Here is a 16214-nt window from a genome sequence, read left to right on the forward strand (position 1 = left end):
CAGAGTGTTGGATTGGATGGGCCATTGGCCTGATCCAACATGGCTTCTCTTATGTTCTTATGTGACACAGAGTGTTGGACTGGAGGGGCCATTGGCCTGATCCAACATGGCTTCTCTTATGTTCTTATCCCTACCCCAGAGAATCATGGGTATGCATATGAGGAAAGGGCATGAAGATCTCTGGCAGATACTCCGCTTAGCACTGCCTCAACAATATTTCCCAGGATTCCTTGGGGGAAGCCATGGCACTTACATGACTACCTACCAAACAACATAACCTCTTCACCGAGGGAAGTTCGAAGTCCTCTGGGACTGTGCAGGCTGCTTTCTCCCAGGGCCGTGAGACCAGAAGCCATGACAGACGGAGGCGAAATTTATATTTAGATTTAAAACGTATGAACCATATGGTCTTAAATGCTGTATATTCTATCTCCTTAATTGCATTGGCTACACCATGGTAAGCAGCAGCTAATATCCCTTTAAAACTAAGATGGGGGCAGGTTCTATAACGAAAGAGCCCCATGTTCACACTGAAAAGGAGAAGCTTAATGCTGTGATTAGAGAATGTAGAACATATAATTGCATATCATGATTGTTTTGATAGGGTAAAGTGTAATTTGTATATATATATATTTTGTTTAAGCCTTGGTTGGTCATTATTATTATCATTGTAGTTCCTAAACAATTGAGCCATTAAAACTGAAGGAAGGAAGGGAGAGCAGAAGAGAGAGAAAAGGTCAAACACCCAAACACGAAGGCCACGGCTATATGGTTGTGGTTAACCTTGGGTTCTGTGGAGTTCTCCCCATCTGAGACCTTCCAGGGAGCTTCGGGGCTGGGAGGTTTTTGGATCTTCCACCTCAAGGCCCCAGAAGGTGCATCTCCCTCCGAGCGACGATTGCCAGTTCCCTCAGGGTTCCCAGCTCTGGGTTAGGAAATACCTGGAGATTTTGGGAGTGGAGCCTGAGGAAGGTGAAGTTTGGGGAAAGGAGGGGAGGGGCGGGGCTTCAATGGGACATAATGCCATAGAATCCACCTTCCAAATAAAGGGTGATTAACATGTGGAATTCACTGCCACAGGAGGTGGCGGCGGCTACAAGCATAGCCAGCTTCAAGAGGGGATTGGATAAAAATATGGAGCAGAGGCTATTACCCACAGTGTGTGTGTGTGTGTATTTTGGCCACTGTGTGATACAGAGTGTTGGACTGGATGGGCCATTGGCCTGATCCAACATGGCTTCTTTTATGTTCTTATGTGTGACATAGAGTGTTGGACTGGAGGGGCCATTGGCCTGATCCAACATGGCTTCTCTTATGTTCTTATGTGACACAGTGTTGGACTGGAGGGGCCACTGGCCTGATCCAACAGGGCTTCTCTTATGTTCTTATGTGTGACATAGAGTGTTGGACTGGATGGACCATTGGCCTGATCCAACATGGCTTCTCTGATGTTCTTATGTGACACAGAGTGTTGGACTGGAGGGGCCATTGGCCTGATCCAACAGGGCTTCTCTTATGTTCTTATGTGACACAGAGTGTTGGACTGGAGGGGCCATTGGCCTGATCCAACATGGCTTCTCTTATGTTCTTATGTGTGACATAGAGTGTTGGACTGGAGGGGCCATTGGCCTGATCCAACATAGCTTCTCTTATGTCATCAAAATCTAGAGCGATATCTTTTGAAGAAAGCAGCTGCGTTGAAGCTACGTTCCTTAGGAGCACCCACCTTGTGAATTTCAGTTGGACTATTTCCAAGTTTGGACTTATATCGATTCATTTGGGGATGGAGTTTTTGGCCCCCTTGGGGTTTCTGTTACGTTAAAAGGCCCTAGCATTGCTGGCCTCTATCAATATTGTATTGTTTATTACGTGTTGTACACAATCCTTGTAATATATTTGTGCAAACTGAAAGACGTTGTATTACCTGGTGGCTTTGATCAGTCTACTAATTACACCAAGTGCCCTTCAAGCAGGAAAGGAAGGAAAGGGGCCGAAGGAATACAGACCTGAGCAGCAGAGATGTGGGCAGCCTGGTGGAAGACCGTCCACAGCACACTCTGGTAGCAGGGCGGGGTGGTCAGAGAGCCGTTGTAGCGGAAATAGCGGCCCAAGTGCGCCGGAAGGAGGTCGCGGACGTTGAAAGGCGAGAGAGAGATTTCCTGTTCTGACAAGTTCCGGGAGAGCAGAAGAGAGAGAGAAGATGAAACACCCAAACACGAAGGCCACGGCTGTGTTGTTGTGCTACACCTTGGGTTCTGTGGAGTTCTCCCCATCTGAGACCCTCCAGGGAGGTTCGGGGCTGGGAGGTTTTTGGATCTTCCACCTCAAGGCCCCAGGAGGTGCATTTCCCTCAGAGAGATGATTCCCTCAGGGTTCCCATCTCTAGGTTAGGAAATACCTGGAGATTTTGGGGGTGAAGCCTGAGGAAGGTGGGGGAAAGGAGGGGAGGGGCTTCAATGGGACATAATGCCATAGAATCTACCTTCCAAATAAGCCATCTTCGCCCAGGGAACTGATCTCTGTCACCTGGAGATCAGCCGTAACACCGTGAGATCTCCAACTACCACCTGGACATTGTTCTCTGTATTCTTGGTGCTTGGGGCGGGGCACAGTGGGAGGGCTTCTGGAGTTCTGGCCCCACTGGTGACCCCTGGGTTTTGGCCACTGTGTGACACAGAGTGTTGGACTGGATGGGCCATTGGCCTGATCCAACATGGCTTTTCATGTCTGGGGTAATGATGCTCTTGGTTTTTGGGGCAAGAGTGGGAGGGTTTCTGGAGTTGTGGCCCTACTGATGGACCTCCTGATGGATCTCCCGGATCTCCTCTGGAACCCTTTTTAAAGATGGGGGTGACATTTGCTACCTTCCAGTCCTCAGGAACGGAGGCAGATATCAATGAAAGATTACATATTTTTGTCAGAAGATCCACAAGTTCAACTTTGAGTTCTTTCAGAACTCTTGGATGTATGCCATCTGGACCTGGTGACTTATTAGTTTTTAATTCGTCTATCAGTTGTAGGACCTCCTCTCTTGTCACCTCAATCTGACTCAGGTCTTTCAACACCCCTTCCAAAATTAGTGGTTCTGGAGCGGGCAAACACTTCTCGTCTTCCATAGTGAAGATGGAGGCAAAAAATGCATTCAGCTTCTCAGCCATTTCCCCATCCTCTTTCAGTAATCCTTTTACCCCTTGGTCATCCAAGGGCCCCACTGCCTCCCTGGCTGCTTTCCTGATTCTAATATATTTGAAGAAATTTTTATTGTTGGTCTTTATGTTTTTTGCAATATGCTCCTCATATTCCCTTTTTGCCTGCCTGATCACAGTCTTGCATTTGATTTGCCATAGCCTGTGTTCCCTTTTATTAATCTCACTTCCATGTGCAACTGGCCAGCTTGCCCTTCAGGGATACGCTTGTGAGGAAGGGGCTGGGGGGGGGGCGGGTCTCACCTGTGTGCCTGATGTCTTCCAAGTGGTCAAAGATGTGGCTGTAGGCAAAATTCTCTGAGTCGCCAACCTGCCAGACAGATGAAGTGACAAGATGGCCTTTTTACACTCATGTTTATTGAGCTATTTCTCCCCATGTTTATGCTGCTTGACTGGGCAGCAGAGCCTCGGACGAATATGGTTTCTCTTTGCCCCAAGGTGCTTCCATCCACATTTTGACAATGGGCAGAGAGAAGGGAGCCACTGAAATAGATAGCTTTAGAAGGGGATTAGCCAGATTCACATAAAACAGGTTATCAGCGGCTGCTAGCCTTGGGGACTAAAAAGAACCTCTACGTTCAGAGGCAGTCAACCTCTGAATCTCAGCACCAGCATCAGAGGAAGACTTTGGCCTTTGTGTTAGGGGAGGGATGGTGGCTCAGTGGTAGAGCATCTGCTTGGTAAGCAGAAGGTCCCAGGTTCAATCCCTGGTATCTCCGACTAAGAGGGTCCATCAAGTACGTGTGAAAAACCTCAGCTTGAGACCCTGGAGAGCAGCTGCCAGTCTGAGTAGACAATACTGACTTTGATGGACTGAGGGTCTGATTTAATATAAGGCATCTTCATATGTTCCTGTTGTTGGTCATCTAGAGGAACTGGTTGGCCACTGTGTGAGAAAGGAGGCTGGAGGGACCCTCACTGGTCTGACCCAACAGGGCTCTTCTGAGGTTCTTATGAAGGCCTCAGCTTCTCTGCCCTGTTGTTGGCCCTCCAGAGGAACTGGTTGGCCACTGTGTGAGACAGGAGGCTGGAGGGACCCTCACTGGTCTGACCCAACAGGGCTCTTCTGAGGTTCTTATGAAGGCCTCAGCTTCTCTGCCCTGTTGTTGGCCCTCCAGAGGAACTGGTTGGCCACTGTGTGAGACAGGAGGCTGGACTAGATGGATCCTCACTGGTCTGACCCAGCAGGGCTCTTCTGATGTTCTTCTCAGGGGAAGGCCTCAGCCTCTCTGCCCTGTTGTTGGCCCTCCAGAGGAACTGGTTGGCCACTGTGTGAGACAGGAGGCTGGACTAGATGGACCCTCCCTGGTCTGATCCAGCAGGGCTCTTCTGACATTCTTCTCAAGGGAAGGCCTCGGCCTCTCTGCCCTGCTGTTGGCCCTCCAGAAGAACTGAGTGTCTACTGTGTGAGAGAGGAGGCTGGACTAGATGGACCCTCCCTGGTCTGACCCAGCAGGCTCTTCTGATGTTCCTCTCAGGGGAAGGCCTCAGCCTCTCTGCCCTGTTGCTGGCCCTCCAGAGGAACTGGCTGGCCACTGTGTGAGACATGAGGCTGGACTAGGTGGACCCTCCCTGGTCTGACCCAGCAGGGCTCTTCTGATGTTCTTCTCAGGGGAAGGCCTCGGCCTCTCTGCCCTGTTGTTGGCCCTCCAGAGGAACTGGGTGGCCACTGTGTGAGGCAGGAGGCTGGACTAGAAGGACCCTCCCTGGTCTGACCCAGCAGGGCTCTTCTGAGGTTCTTCTCAGGGGAAGGCCTCAGCCTCTCTGCCCTGTTGTTGGCCCTCCAGAGGAACTGGGTGGCCACTGTGAGAGACAGGAGGCTGGACTGGATGGACCCTCCCTGGTCTGACCCAGCAGGGCTCTTCTGATGTTCTTCTCAGGGGAAGGCCTCGGCCTCTCTGCCCTGCTGTTGGCCCTCCAGAGGAACTGGCTGGCCACTGTGTGAGGCAGGAGATTGGGTTAGACCACTGGTCTGATCCTGCAGGGCTCTTCCCATGTTGTCCTTTCTTAGATATGACAGTTTACATTTCATACGAGGTAATTCTAAAATGGTATTGGCAGGAGGGGGGAAAGAGGGAACCTGTAGAAGTATCCAAGCCTTCTAAATAAGCATTCTGGTTTTGTGTGGAGGCACAAGCTCACCTCCAGAAAGATCCCCAGCACAGCCAGCCCGTCAGCCTGATGTTTCGCCTCACTCAGGTTGGCATACTTCTCTGAGTTGAAATGGACAATGTGAACCTGCAAAAAAGAGAAGGAAGCTGGACTGGATGGACCTTCATTGGTCTGACCCAGCAGGGCTCTTCTGATGCTCTTCTCAGGGGAAGGCCTCAGCCTCTCTGCCCTGTTGTTGGCCCTCCAGAGGGACTGGCTGGCCACTGTGTGAGACAGGAGGCTGGACTAGAAGGACCCTCCCTGGTCTGATCCAGCAGGGCACTTCTGATGTTCTTATGAAGGCCTTGGCCTCTCTGCCCTGTTGTTGGCCCTCCAGAGGGACTGGCTGGCCACTGTGTGAGACAGGAGGCTGGACTAGAAGGACCCTCCCTGGTCTGATCCAGCAGGGCACTTCTGATGTTCTTATGAAGGCCTTGGCCTCTCTGCCCTGTTGTTGGCCCTCCAGAGGAACTGGCTGGCCACTGTGTGAGACAGGAGGCTGGACTGGATGAACCCTCCCTGGTCTGACCCAGCAGGGCTCTTCTGATGCTCTTCTCAGGGGAAGGCCTCAGCCTCTCTGCCCTGTTGTTGGCCCTCCAGAGGGACTGGCTGGCCACTGTGTGAGACAGGAGGCTGGACTAGAAGGACCCTCCCTGGTCTGATCCAGCAGGGCACTTCTGATGTTCTTATGAAGGCCTTGGCCTCTCTGCCCTGTTGTTGGCCCTCCAGAGGGACTGGCTGGCCACTGTGTGAGACAGGAGGCTGGACTAGAAGGACCCTCCCTGGTCTGATCCAGCAGGGCACTTCTGATGTTCTTATGAAGGCCTTGGCCTCTCTGCCCTGTTGTTGGCCCTCCAGAGGAACTGGCTGGCCACTGTGTGAGACAGGAGGCTGGACTGGATGAACCCTCCCTGGTCTGACCCAGCAGGGCTCTTCTGATGCTCTTCTCAGGGGAAGGCCTCAGCCTCTCTGCCCTGTTGTTGGCCCTCCAGAGGGACTGGCTGGCCACTGTGTGAGACAGGAGGCTGGACTAGAAGGACCCTCCCTGGTCTGACCCAGCAGGGCTCTTCTGATGCTCTTCTCAGGGGAAGGCCTCAGCCTCTCTGCCCTGTTGCTGGCCACTGTGTGAGACAGGAGGCTGGACTAGATGGACCCTCCCTGGTCTGACCCAGCAGGGCTCTTCTGATGTCCTTCTCAGGGGAAGGCCTCAGCCTCTCTGCCCTGTTGTTGGCCCTCCAGAGGAACTGGCTGGCCACTGTGTGAGACAGGAGGCTGGACTAGATGGCCTCTCCCTGGTCTGACCCAGCAGGGCTCTTCTGATGTTCTTCTCAGGGGAAGGCCTCGGCCTCTCTGCCCTGTTGCTGGCCCTTCAGAGGAACTGGCTGGCCACTGTGTGAGACAGGAGGCTGGACTAGATGGACCCTCCCTGGTCTGACCCAGCAGGGCTCTTCTGATGCTCTTCTCAGGGGAAGGCCTCGGCCTCTCTGCCCTGTTGTTGGCCCTCCAGAGGAACTGGCTGGCCCCTGTGTGAGACATGATGCTGGACTAGATGGACCTTCCCTGGTCTGACCCAGCAGGGCTCTTCTGAGGTTCTTCTCAGGGAAAGGCCTCGGCCTCTCTGCCCTGTTGTTGGCCCTCCAGAGGAACTGGCTGGCCTCTGTGTGAGACAGGAGGCTGGACTAGATGGGCCCTCCCTGGTCTGACTCAACAGGGCTCTTCTGATGTTCTTCTCAGGGGAAGGCCTCGGCCTCTCTGCCCTGTTGTTGGCCCTCCAGAGGGACTGGCTGGCCACTGTGTGAGACAGGAGGCTGGACTGGATGGAGCCTCCCTGGTCTGATCCAGCAGGGCTGTTCTGATGCTCTTCTCAGGGGAAGGCCTCGGCCTCTCTGCCCTGTTGCTGGCCCTCCAGAGGAACTGGCTGGCCCCTGTGTGAGACAGGAGGCTGGACTAGATGGACCCTCCCTGGTCTGACCCAGCAGGGCTCTTCTGAGGTTCTTCTCAGGGGAAGGCCTCGGCCTCTCTGCCCTGTTGCTGACACTCCAGAGGAACTGGTTGGCCACTGTGTGAGACAGGAGGCTGGACTAGATGGACCCTCCCTGGTCTGATCCAGCAGGGCTCTTCTGAGGTTCTTCTCAGGGGAAGGCCTCGGCCTCTCTGCCCTGTTGTTGGCCCTCCAGAGGAACTGGCTGGCCTCTGTGTGAGACAGGAGGCTGGACTAGATGGGCCCTCCCTGGTCTGACTCAACAGGGCTCTTCTGATGTTCTTCTCAGGGGAAGGCCTCGGCCTCTCTGCCCTGTTGCTGGCCCTCCAGAGGAACTGGTTGGCCACTGTGTGAGACAGGAGGCTGGACTAGATGGACCCTCCCTGGTCTGATCCAGCAGGGCTCTTCTGAGGTTCTTCTCAGGGGAAGGCCTCGGCCTCTCTGCCCTGTTGTTGGCCCTCCAGAGGAACAGGCTGGCCACTGTGTGAGACAGGAGGCTGGACTAGATGGACCTTCCCTGTCTGATCCAGCAGGACCCTTTTGATGTTCTTACATATATTTAGAGGATTTATAAGCTGTGTTTCCATCCCTTGGGTTCCTCAAAGCAGCTAAGATGTCCATTAAATCATATAGAATTCCTTCTGAGTTGGCGCTCCTGAGGTAAAATTACCATCTCCAATGCTTGCCTAAGGCTGCACAACATTTCTTTGTCAACCATCAGTCAGTCGGGAAGATTTTTTTCTCACTGACTGGTCAGGATCTTGTATTTTTCCAAAGTGTCGCCATAATTTGCAAACAGGATCACCCAGCTCCAGGTGAGGCCTGAATTTCTCCTTGAATCACTACTTCTTCTCCAGACAGTTGAAATCACTTCCCTGGAGAAAAATGACTGTTTTGGATTCTATGACCTTGTGCCCGGCTGAGGTCTCCCTCCTCCCTAAATCTAGGGTTGCCAATCCCCAGGTGGGGGCAGGGGATCCCCCGGTTTGGAGACCCTCCCCCCGCTTCAGGGTCGTCAGAAAGCGGGGGGAGGGTTGGGAAATGTCTGCTGGGAACTCCTATGGAGATTTATTCCCATAGAAAATTATGGAGCATTGATCCGTGGATTTCTGGGGCTCTGGGGGGGCTGTTTTTTGGGGTAGAGGCACCGAATTTTCAGTATAGCATCTAGTGCCTCTCCTCAAAATACCCCCCCAAGATTAAAAAAGATTGGACCAGGGGGTCCAATTCTATGAGCCCCAAAAGAAGGTGCCCCTATCCTTCATTATTTCCTATGGAAGGAAGGAATTGAAAAGGTGTGCCGTCCCTTTAAATGTGATGGCCAGAACTCCCTTTGGAGTTCAATGATGCTTGTCACAGCCTTGATCTTGGCTCCACCCCCAAAGTCTCCTGGCTCCACCCCCAAAGTCCCCAGATATTTCTTGAATTGGACTTGGGAACCCTACCTAGATCCTACCTTCCCCAAAGCTCCATCCCCCAATCGCCAGGAATTTCCCAATCCAGAGCTGCCAGCTCTCTTTGTAAATGTTAGCGGTGTGATGCGGTATCTGAAAAGACAATGTGATTTTGGGCTGTACCAAAAAAGGCCTAGTGTCTGGATCATGTGAAGTGATGGTATCGCTTTACTCTGCTCTGGTTAGACCTCACCTAGAGTATTGAGTTCATTTTTGGCTGCCACAATTTAAGAGGCATATAGAGAAGCTGGAATGGGTCCAGAAGAGGGCAACAAAAATTGTGAGAGGTCTGGAGATCAAGTCCTGTGAAATTCCTGGAGATTAGGAGATTAGGAGTTTCGGGAATGGAGGAGCCCCATCAGGGTACATTGGCATGAAGTCTACCCTCCATTCGATGAAATTGCTGAGCAGACAGGTTAAAACGGATAAAAGGCCACTGTGTGAGACAGGAGGCTGGACTAGATGGACACCTTCAAGAGGGGTTTAGATAGAAATATGGAGCACAGGTCCATCGGTGGCTATTAGCCACAGTGTATGTGTGTATATAAAATTTTTTGCCAATGTGTGACACAGAGTGTTGGACTTAATGGGCCATTGGCCTGATCCAACATGGCTTCTCTTATGTTCTTATGAGAAGTTGAAAGAGCTGCTGGGTATATTTAGCCTGGAGAGGAGGCGGCTGAGAGGTGATAGGATCACCGTCTTCAAATACTTGAAGGGCTGTCCTACAGAGGAGGGTGTGGAATTGTTTTCTGTTGCACCAGAAGGTCAGACCAGAACCAACGGATTGAAATTAAAACAGAAGAGTTTTGGAGGAGAGGTATTTGTGAGTTTCCTGCATTGTTCAGGAAGTTGTACTAGATGACAGTAGTATGTGTGAAAAGGATCTAGGATAGCAGTAGTCTGTGCGAAAAGCATCTAGGGGTCTTAGTGGACCATGCATTGAATATGAGTCAACAGTGTGATGTGGTGGCTAAAAAGGCAAATGGAATTTTGGGCTATCAACAGAAGTATAGTGTCCAGATCACATGATGTGATGGTATCGCTTTACTCTGCTCTGGTAAGACCTCACTTGGAGTATTGTGTTCAGGGGAGGGCAATGAAGATGGTGAGGGGTCTGGAGACCAAGTCCTACGAAGAAAGGTTGAAGGAGCTGGGCATGTTTAGCCTGGAGAGGAGGTGGCTGAGAGGTGATATGATCACCATCTTCAAGTCCATTTTTCCTTGAAGGTTTTAAACCAGAGGCTAGATGGCCATCTGACAGCAATGAAGATCCTGTGAATTTAGGGGGAGGTGTTTGTGAATTTAGAGCAGTTCCTCAGTGGAACAGGCTTCCTCGGGAGGTGGTGGGCTCTCCTTCCTTGGAGGTTTTTCAACAGAGGCTAGATGGCCATCTGACAACAATGAAGATCCTGTGAATTTAGGGGGAGGTGTTTGTGAGTTCCCTGCATTGTACAGGGGGTTGGACTAGATCACCCTGGAGATCCCTTCCAATTCTATGATTCTATAACTTGCATAAACTATTATATTGATTTGCTAACTACTTTTGGCTATAGAATGAAGTTTGAGTCCAGTGGCACTTTTTAGACCTATCAATTTTTATCCTGGGTATAAACTTTTGTGTGCATACACATTTCATAAGAACATAAGAGAAGCCCTGTTGGATCAGGCCAATGGCCCATCCAGTCCAACAGGGGCCAGTACTTCCCAAGTGCCATCAGGAGGTCCACAAGTGGGGCTAGAAGTCCTTCCACTGTCCCCCCCTCCCAGCACCCAGAATACAGAGCATCACTGCCCCAGACAGAGAGTTCCAACAATACGCTGTGGCTAACAGCCACTGATGGACCTCTGCTCCATATGTTTATCCAATCCCCTCTTGAAGCTGGCTATGCTTGTAGCCGCCGCCACCTCCTGGGGCAGTGAATTCCACGTGTTAATCACCCTTTGGGTGAAGGACTTCCTTTTATCCTTTCTAACCCGACTGCTCAGCAATTCCATTGAATGCCCACGAGTTCTGGTATTGTGAGAAAGGGAGAAAAGGAGTCCTTTCTCTACCTTCTCTGTCCCAGGCATAATCTGAAGAAGTGTGCATGCATGTGAAAGCTTCTATCCAGAATAAAGTAACCACTGAACTCAAACTTTGTTCCGTTGCTTCATGGTGACCCACCTGGATCTACTTTGGGCTGTGCCAGCAAGTTTTGGGGGGGGGGGGGGGTGTTTGGTTTTTTCAAACAGAGAGTCCAACTCACCTGCCCTTGCCTGGCATCGCCCGCTGGGATAATGGGTGGGGGAAGCCGGCAGGCAGGAGCTGGGTCGCTGCCCGGCAGTGTGGCTGTGCAGCTTTCTGTGCCCACTCCTGGCACAGAACTTGCCCGACTCTCTGCCAGGGCTGGGCTCTCTGCCATTCGGTGGTGGAGGAGGGCGCTGGGAAGCTTGAGGCCGCCTCTGTCCCCAAACCTTCTGGCTCAGGGAGGGGGGGGGAGTTTCTCATGCACCATAATCCGGTTAAGGATCTTGTGTTGTGCCAGGTCAGCTCAGGTGCTCCTCCGTGCCAGCTATGGAAAAGGGGCTCCGCCTCCCCACGGCTTAATTTCCCCCGTCCCCGATTGCCCATTAATCTTACTGAGCCAGCGAAAGGTGGGGTTTGGGGGAGGGGAGGGCTTTGGTAAGATGTAATGCCGCAGAGTCCACTCTCCGAAGCAGCCATATTCTCCGAGGGAACTGATCTCTCTGTAGTCTGGAAATCTGTTGTAAAATCATAGAGTTGGATGGGGCCTCCAGAGTCATCTTGTCCCACCACCCTGCACAATGCAGGAAACTCACTAGTAGTAGAAGTAGATGATATTGGATTTATACTCCGCCCTATTCTCTGAATCTCAGAGTCTCAGAGCGGCTCACAATCTCCTTTACCATCCTCCCCCCACAACAGACACCCTGTGTGGTGGGTGGGGCTGAGAGAGCTGACCCAGAAGCTGCCTTTTCAAGGACAGCTCTGAGAGAGCTATGGCTGGCCCAAGGCCATTCCAGCAGCTGCAAGGGGAGGAGTGGGGAATCAAACCCGATTCTCCCAGATAAGAGTTCGTGCACTCCACCACTACACCAAACTGTACCTCCCCCACCCCACACACATGCACAACCAGTAACCCCTGTTCCATGCCCAGAAGATGGCAAAAGAAAAAAATTGTAATTCTGGAAAAGGTAGTTGAAGAGTCAAGGACAGCCTATTTGCTGTCCTTGGAATGATATTCTAAGCACGTTTCTCCCTTTCTCTGTTAGGTGAAAGTCATTTCTTCATGTGTAGAAGAATTGCAGATTTATACCTCGCCCTTCGCTCTGAATCAAAGACTCAGAGCGGCTTACAATCTCCTTTATCTTCTCCCCCCACAACAGACACCCTGTGAGGCGGGTGGGGCTGGAGAGGGCTCTCACAGCAGCTGCCCTTTCAAGGACAACCTCTGCCAGAGCTATGGCTGACCCAAGGCCATTCCAGCAGGTGCAAGTGGAGGAGTGGGGAATCAAACCAGGTTCTCCCAGATAAGAGTCCACACACTTAACCACTACCCCAAACTGGCTCTCAAGTAGCCCAAGCAAGCAAGGCATAGGTAGGGTTGACAACTTCTAACTGGGAAATTCCTGGAGATTAGGAGTTTCGGGAATGGAGGAGCCCCATCAGGGTACATTGGCATGAATTACAGCTGGTGCAGAATGCCGCGGCCCGGCTGTTATTGGGTCTCCCAAAATGGGGACACATTCGGCCTGGTCTTCGGATATACTTCCAGTGATATACCGAGTCCAGTACAAGGTGCTGGTTATTACCTTTAAAGCCCTATATGGCCTGGGACCTGCCTACCTGAAGGACCGTCTCTCCCCACATGTTCCCCAGAGAGCACTGAGGTCGGGAACACAAAACCTCCTCACTATCCCTGGGCCAAAAGAAGCCCGCTTGAAATCCACCAGAGAAAGGGCCTTCTCCGTTATGGCCCCTACATGGTGGAACCAGCTGCCGGAGGAGGTGAGGGCCCTGCGGGACCTGGTTCAGTTCCGCAGGGCCTGTAAGACGACCCTCTTCCGGCCAGCCTACACCTAGCTAAGATGAGAACTCAATGTAGCTTGCCAGACGTCTGTTTTATATGTAACTGGAATGTTTATTGGTTTTAAGGTTTCAACTGTTTTAAATATTTAATTGCCTATATATTTAAAAGTGTCTAATTTTATGTTGACCAATTTTTGGAAGCCGCCCTGAGCCACTTGTGGGAAGGGCGGGATATAAATCCTAAATAAATAAAATAAAAATAAATAAATAAGTCTATCCTCCACATCGGCCATTTTCTCCAGGGGAACTGACCGCGGTGGTCTAGAGATCAGTTATAATTCTGCGAGGTCTCTAGGTCCCACGTGGAAGATTGTAGCAAAGCAATAACCAGGACTCGGATTCAGCAGGAGCTCACCGGAGCGCAGCTCCTGAACCTTTCTGAGGGTTCCCTCTCCTCCAGTCTGAGGGAGAGCCAGTTTGGTGTAGTGGTTAAGTGTGCGGACTCTTATCTGAGAGAACCGGGTTTGATTCCCCACTCCTCCACTTGCACCTGCTGGAATGGCCTTGGGTCAGCCATAGCTCTGGCAGAGGTTGTCCTTGAAAGGGCAGCTGCTGTGAGAGCCCTCTCAGCCCCACCCACCTCACAGGGTGTCTGTTGTGGGGGAAGAAGATAAAGGAGATTGTAAGCCGCTCTGAGTCTCTGATTCAGAGAGAAGGGCGGGGTATAAATCTGCAGTTCTTCTTCTTCTTCTTCTCCTCCCCACATTCTCCATTGAATAGTAGGTGCAGCTGCATAACAATCCCCTGGATGAGCTCCACCACCTATTTTTCTACAAAACGACCCCAGGCAGCAGCTGAAGCGCCATGACTGTGAAGCAATAAGCAATTTTCGAATGTGAAGATTATTTGTATAGTCAACTCTGTTATGAGGAGCCCCACAGCTCAGAGTGGTAAAGCTGCAGTACTGCAGTCCAAGCTCTGGTCACAACATGAGTTCGATCCCGGCGGAAGCTGGGTTTTCAGGTCGCTGGCTTGAGGTCGACTCAGCCATCCATCCTTCCGAGGTCTGTCAAATGTGTCCCCAGCTTGCCGGGGGGAAAGTGTAGATGACTGGAGAAGGCAATGGCAAGGAAAGGAAAGGTCCCCTGCGCAAGCACCAGTCGTTTCCGACTCTGGGGTGCCGTTGTTTTCACAGCAGACTTTTTACGAGGTGGTTTGCCATTGCCTTCCCCAGTCTTTCACACTTTCCCCCCAGCAAGCTGAGTACTCATTTTACCGACCTTGGAAGAATGGAAGGCTGAGTCAACCTTGGGCCAGCTAACTGAATCCAGCTTCTGCCAGAATCGAACTCAGGTCATGAGCAGAGGGCTCCAACTACAGCACTGCAGCTTTACCACTCAGCGCCACAGAAAAACTAGAGATGATCTCTGTAAGCGGGAGTCGTTTTGTAGAAAAACAAGTGGCGGAGCTCGTTAGCATAACTCATTAGCATTTCCTTCCGAGGTCGGTCAAATGAGTCCCCAGCTTGCGGGGGGGGGGGGGGAGTGTAGATGACTGTGGAAGGCAATGGCAAACCACCCTGTAAAAAGTCTGCCGTGAAAACGTGAAAGCAACGTCACCCCAGAGTCGGAAACGACTGGTGCTTGCGCAGGGGACCTTTCCTTTAAGGGACCCCGTGGTGCAGAGAGGTAAACCTGCAGTACTGCAGTCCTAAGCTCTGCTCACGACCTGAGTTCGATCTCCAGCGGAAGCTGGGTTTTCAGGTAGCCAGCTCGAGGTCCACTCAGCCTTCCATCCTTCCGAGGTCGCTCAAATGAGTCCCCAGCTTGCCGGGGGGGGGGGGAAGTGTAGACGACTGGGAAAGGCAATGGCAAACCACCCGGTAAAAAAAGTCTGCCAAGGAAACATCCTGATGCGACGTCACCCCAGGGGTCAGTAACGAGTTGGTGTTTGCACAGGGGACTGCCTTTACCTTTTTAATTCTGTTACAAAAAGCAGTATATATCCACACTGTATAGAAAGTTGTTAAAAACAGAAATAGGCTTTAAAACGCAGGGTGTCCCCGCGAAGCTGAGTTAGTGTGAGGTACTTCATGGTTTTTTAGTCTCCGGCTCACACATTTCTTACCTTAGCTCAGGAAAAATGGAACCAGAGCAAAGTAATCGATGCAGGCAGCTCGCAACTTTAATGCCAGTAGCTCACAAAGTAAAACTTTTCCTCACAGGACTCCACAGCGTAGAGGAAGGATTGGTTACAACCAATGTCTAAGCTGGGGTGACCAAACTCGGGAGCCACGTGCGGCTCGTTCACATATATTGTGCAGCTCCCGGAGGTTGAGGAGCATATTAGAATCATAGAATCCTAGAGTTGGAAGGGACCTCCAGGGTCATCTAGTCCAACCCCCTGCACAAAGCAGGAAACTCACAAAGACCTCCCCCTAAATTCACAGGATCCTCATTGCTGTCAGGTGGCCATCTAGCCTCTGTTGAAAAACCTCCAAGGAAGGAGAGCCCACCACCTCCGGAAGAGGAAGCCTGTTCCACTGAGGAACCACTCTTAACAGTCATAGAATCATAGAATTGGAAGAGACCTCCAGGGTCATCTAGTCCAACCCCCTGCACAAGGCAGGAAACTCACAAAGACCTCCCCCTAAATTCACAGGATCCTCGTTGCTGTCAGATGGCCATCTAGCCTCTGTTGAAAAACCTCCAAAGGAGAGCCCACCTCCTCTCAAGGAGGAAGCCTGTTCCACGGAGGAAGCGCTCTAAACTCAAAAATACCTCCCCCTAAATACACAGTATCCTCATTGCTGTCAGATGGCCATGTAGCCTCTGTTGAAAAACCTCCAAGGAAGGAGAGCCCCCCACCTCCCGAGGAGGAAGCCTGTTCCACTGCGGAATCGCTCTAACGGTCAGGAAGTTCTTTCTAATGTTGAGCCGGAAAGTCTTCTGATTTAATTTCAGCCCATTGGTTCTGGTCGTACCTTCCGGGGCCACAGAAAACAATTCCACACCATCCTCTATAGGACAGCCCTATATGACAGCCATATTAATGCAGGCTTACTCTCAAGTAAGTGTGCTAAGCATCAGGACCTCTGTCAGCCTCGGTGTGCTGACCCATAGCTAGGTGACTCTTTCTACCATGCGTGTAGGGCTGCCAAGTTCCCAGGCCAGGCACCCTGGAGCATCTTCCCCCGATGTCGCCAGCACAATGACATCACTCACAAGTGATGTCATCGCGCCGGCGATGTCTCACGCTGGCTGCTCTAGGAGCTTCCGGGAAAACTCTATGGTTTTCCTGGATGCTCTAGCAATTTGGGAGGGAACACTCCATGGTACCATAGAGTTTTCCCTCCCAGATTGCTAGAGCGTCAAGAAAAAAACCATAGA

General features: G+C 51.5%; 1 protein-coding gene across 1 annotated transcript in view; it reads right to left on the reverse strand.

Moving 5' to 3' along the window:
* CA14 (carbonic anhydrase 14) overlaps positions 1-16214 on the reverse strand; it is a 91418-nt gene that overhangs the window by 45324 nt on the left and 29880 nt on the right. Inside the window, exons 5-7 of the mRNA XM_060261212.1 lie at positions 5349-5444; positions 3450-3516; positions 2007-2164 (exon numbers count right to left, since the gene is read on the reverse strand). Of these exons, the coding sequence (XP_060117195.1) occupies positions 2007-2164; positions 3450-3516; positions 5349-5444 (321 nt within the window). The remainder of the gene's footprint in view (positions 1-2006; positions 2165-3449; positions 3517-5348; positions 5445-16214) is intronic.

Source organism: Heteronotia binoei, chromosome 1 (assembly GCF_032191835.1).
Source record: "Heteronotia binoei isolate CCM8104 ecotype False Entrance Well chromosome 1, APGP_CSIRO_Hbin_v1, whole genome shotgun sequence".
Classification (NCBI taxonomy): Eukaryota; Metazoa; Chordata; class Lepidosauria; order Squamata; family Gekkonidae; genus Heteronotia; species Heteronotia binoei.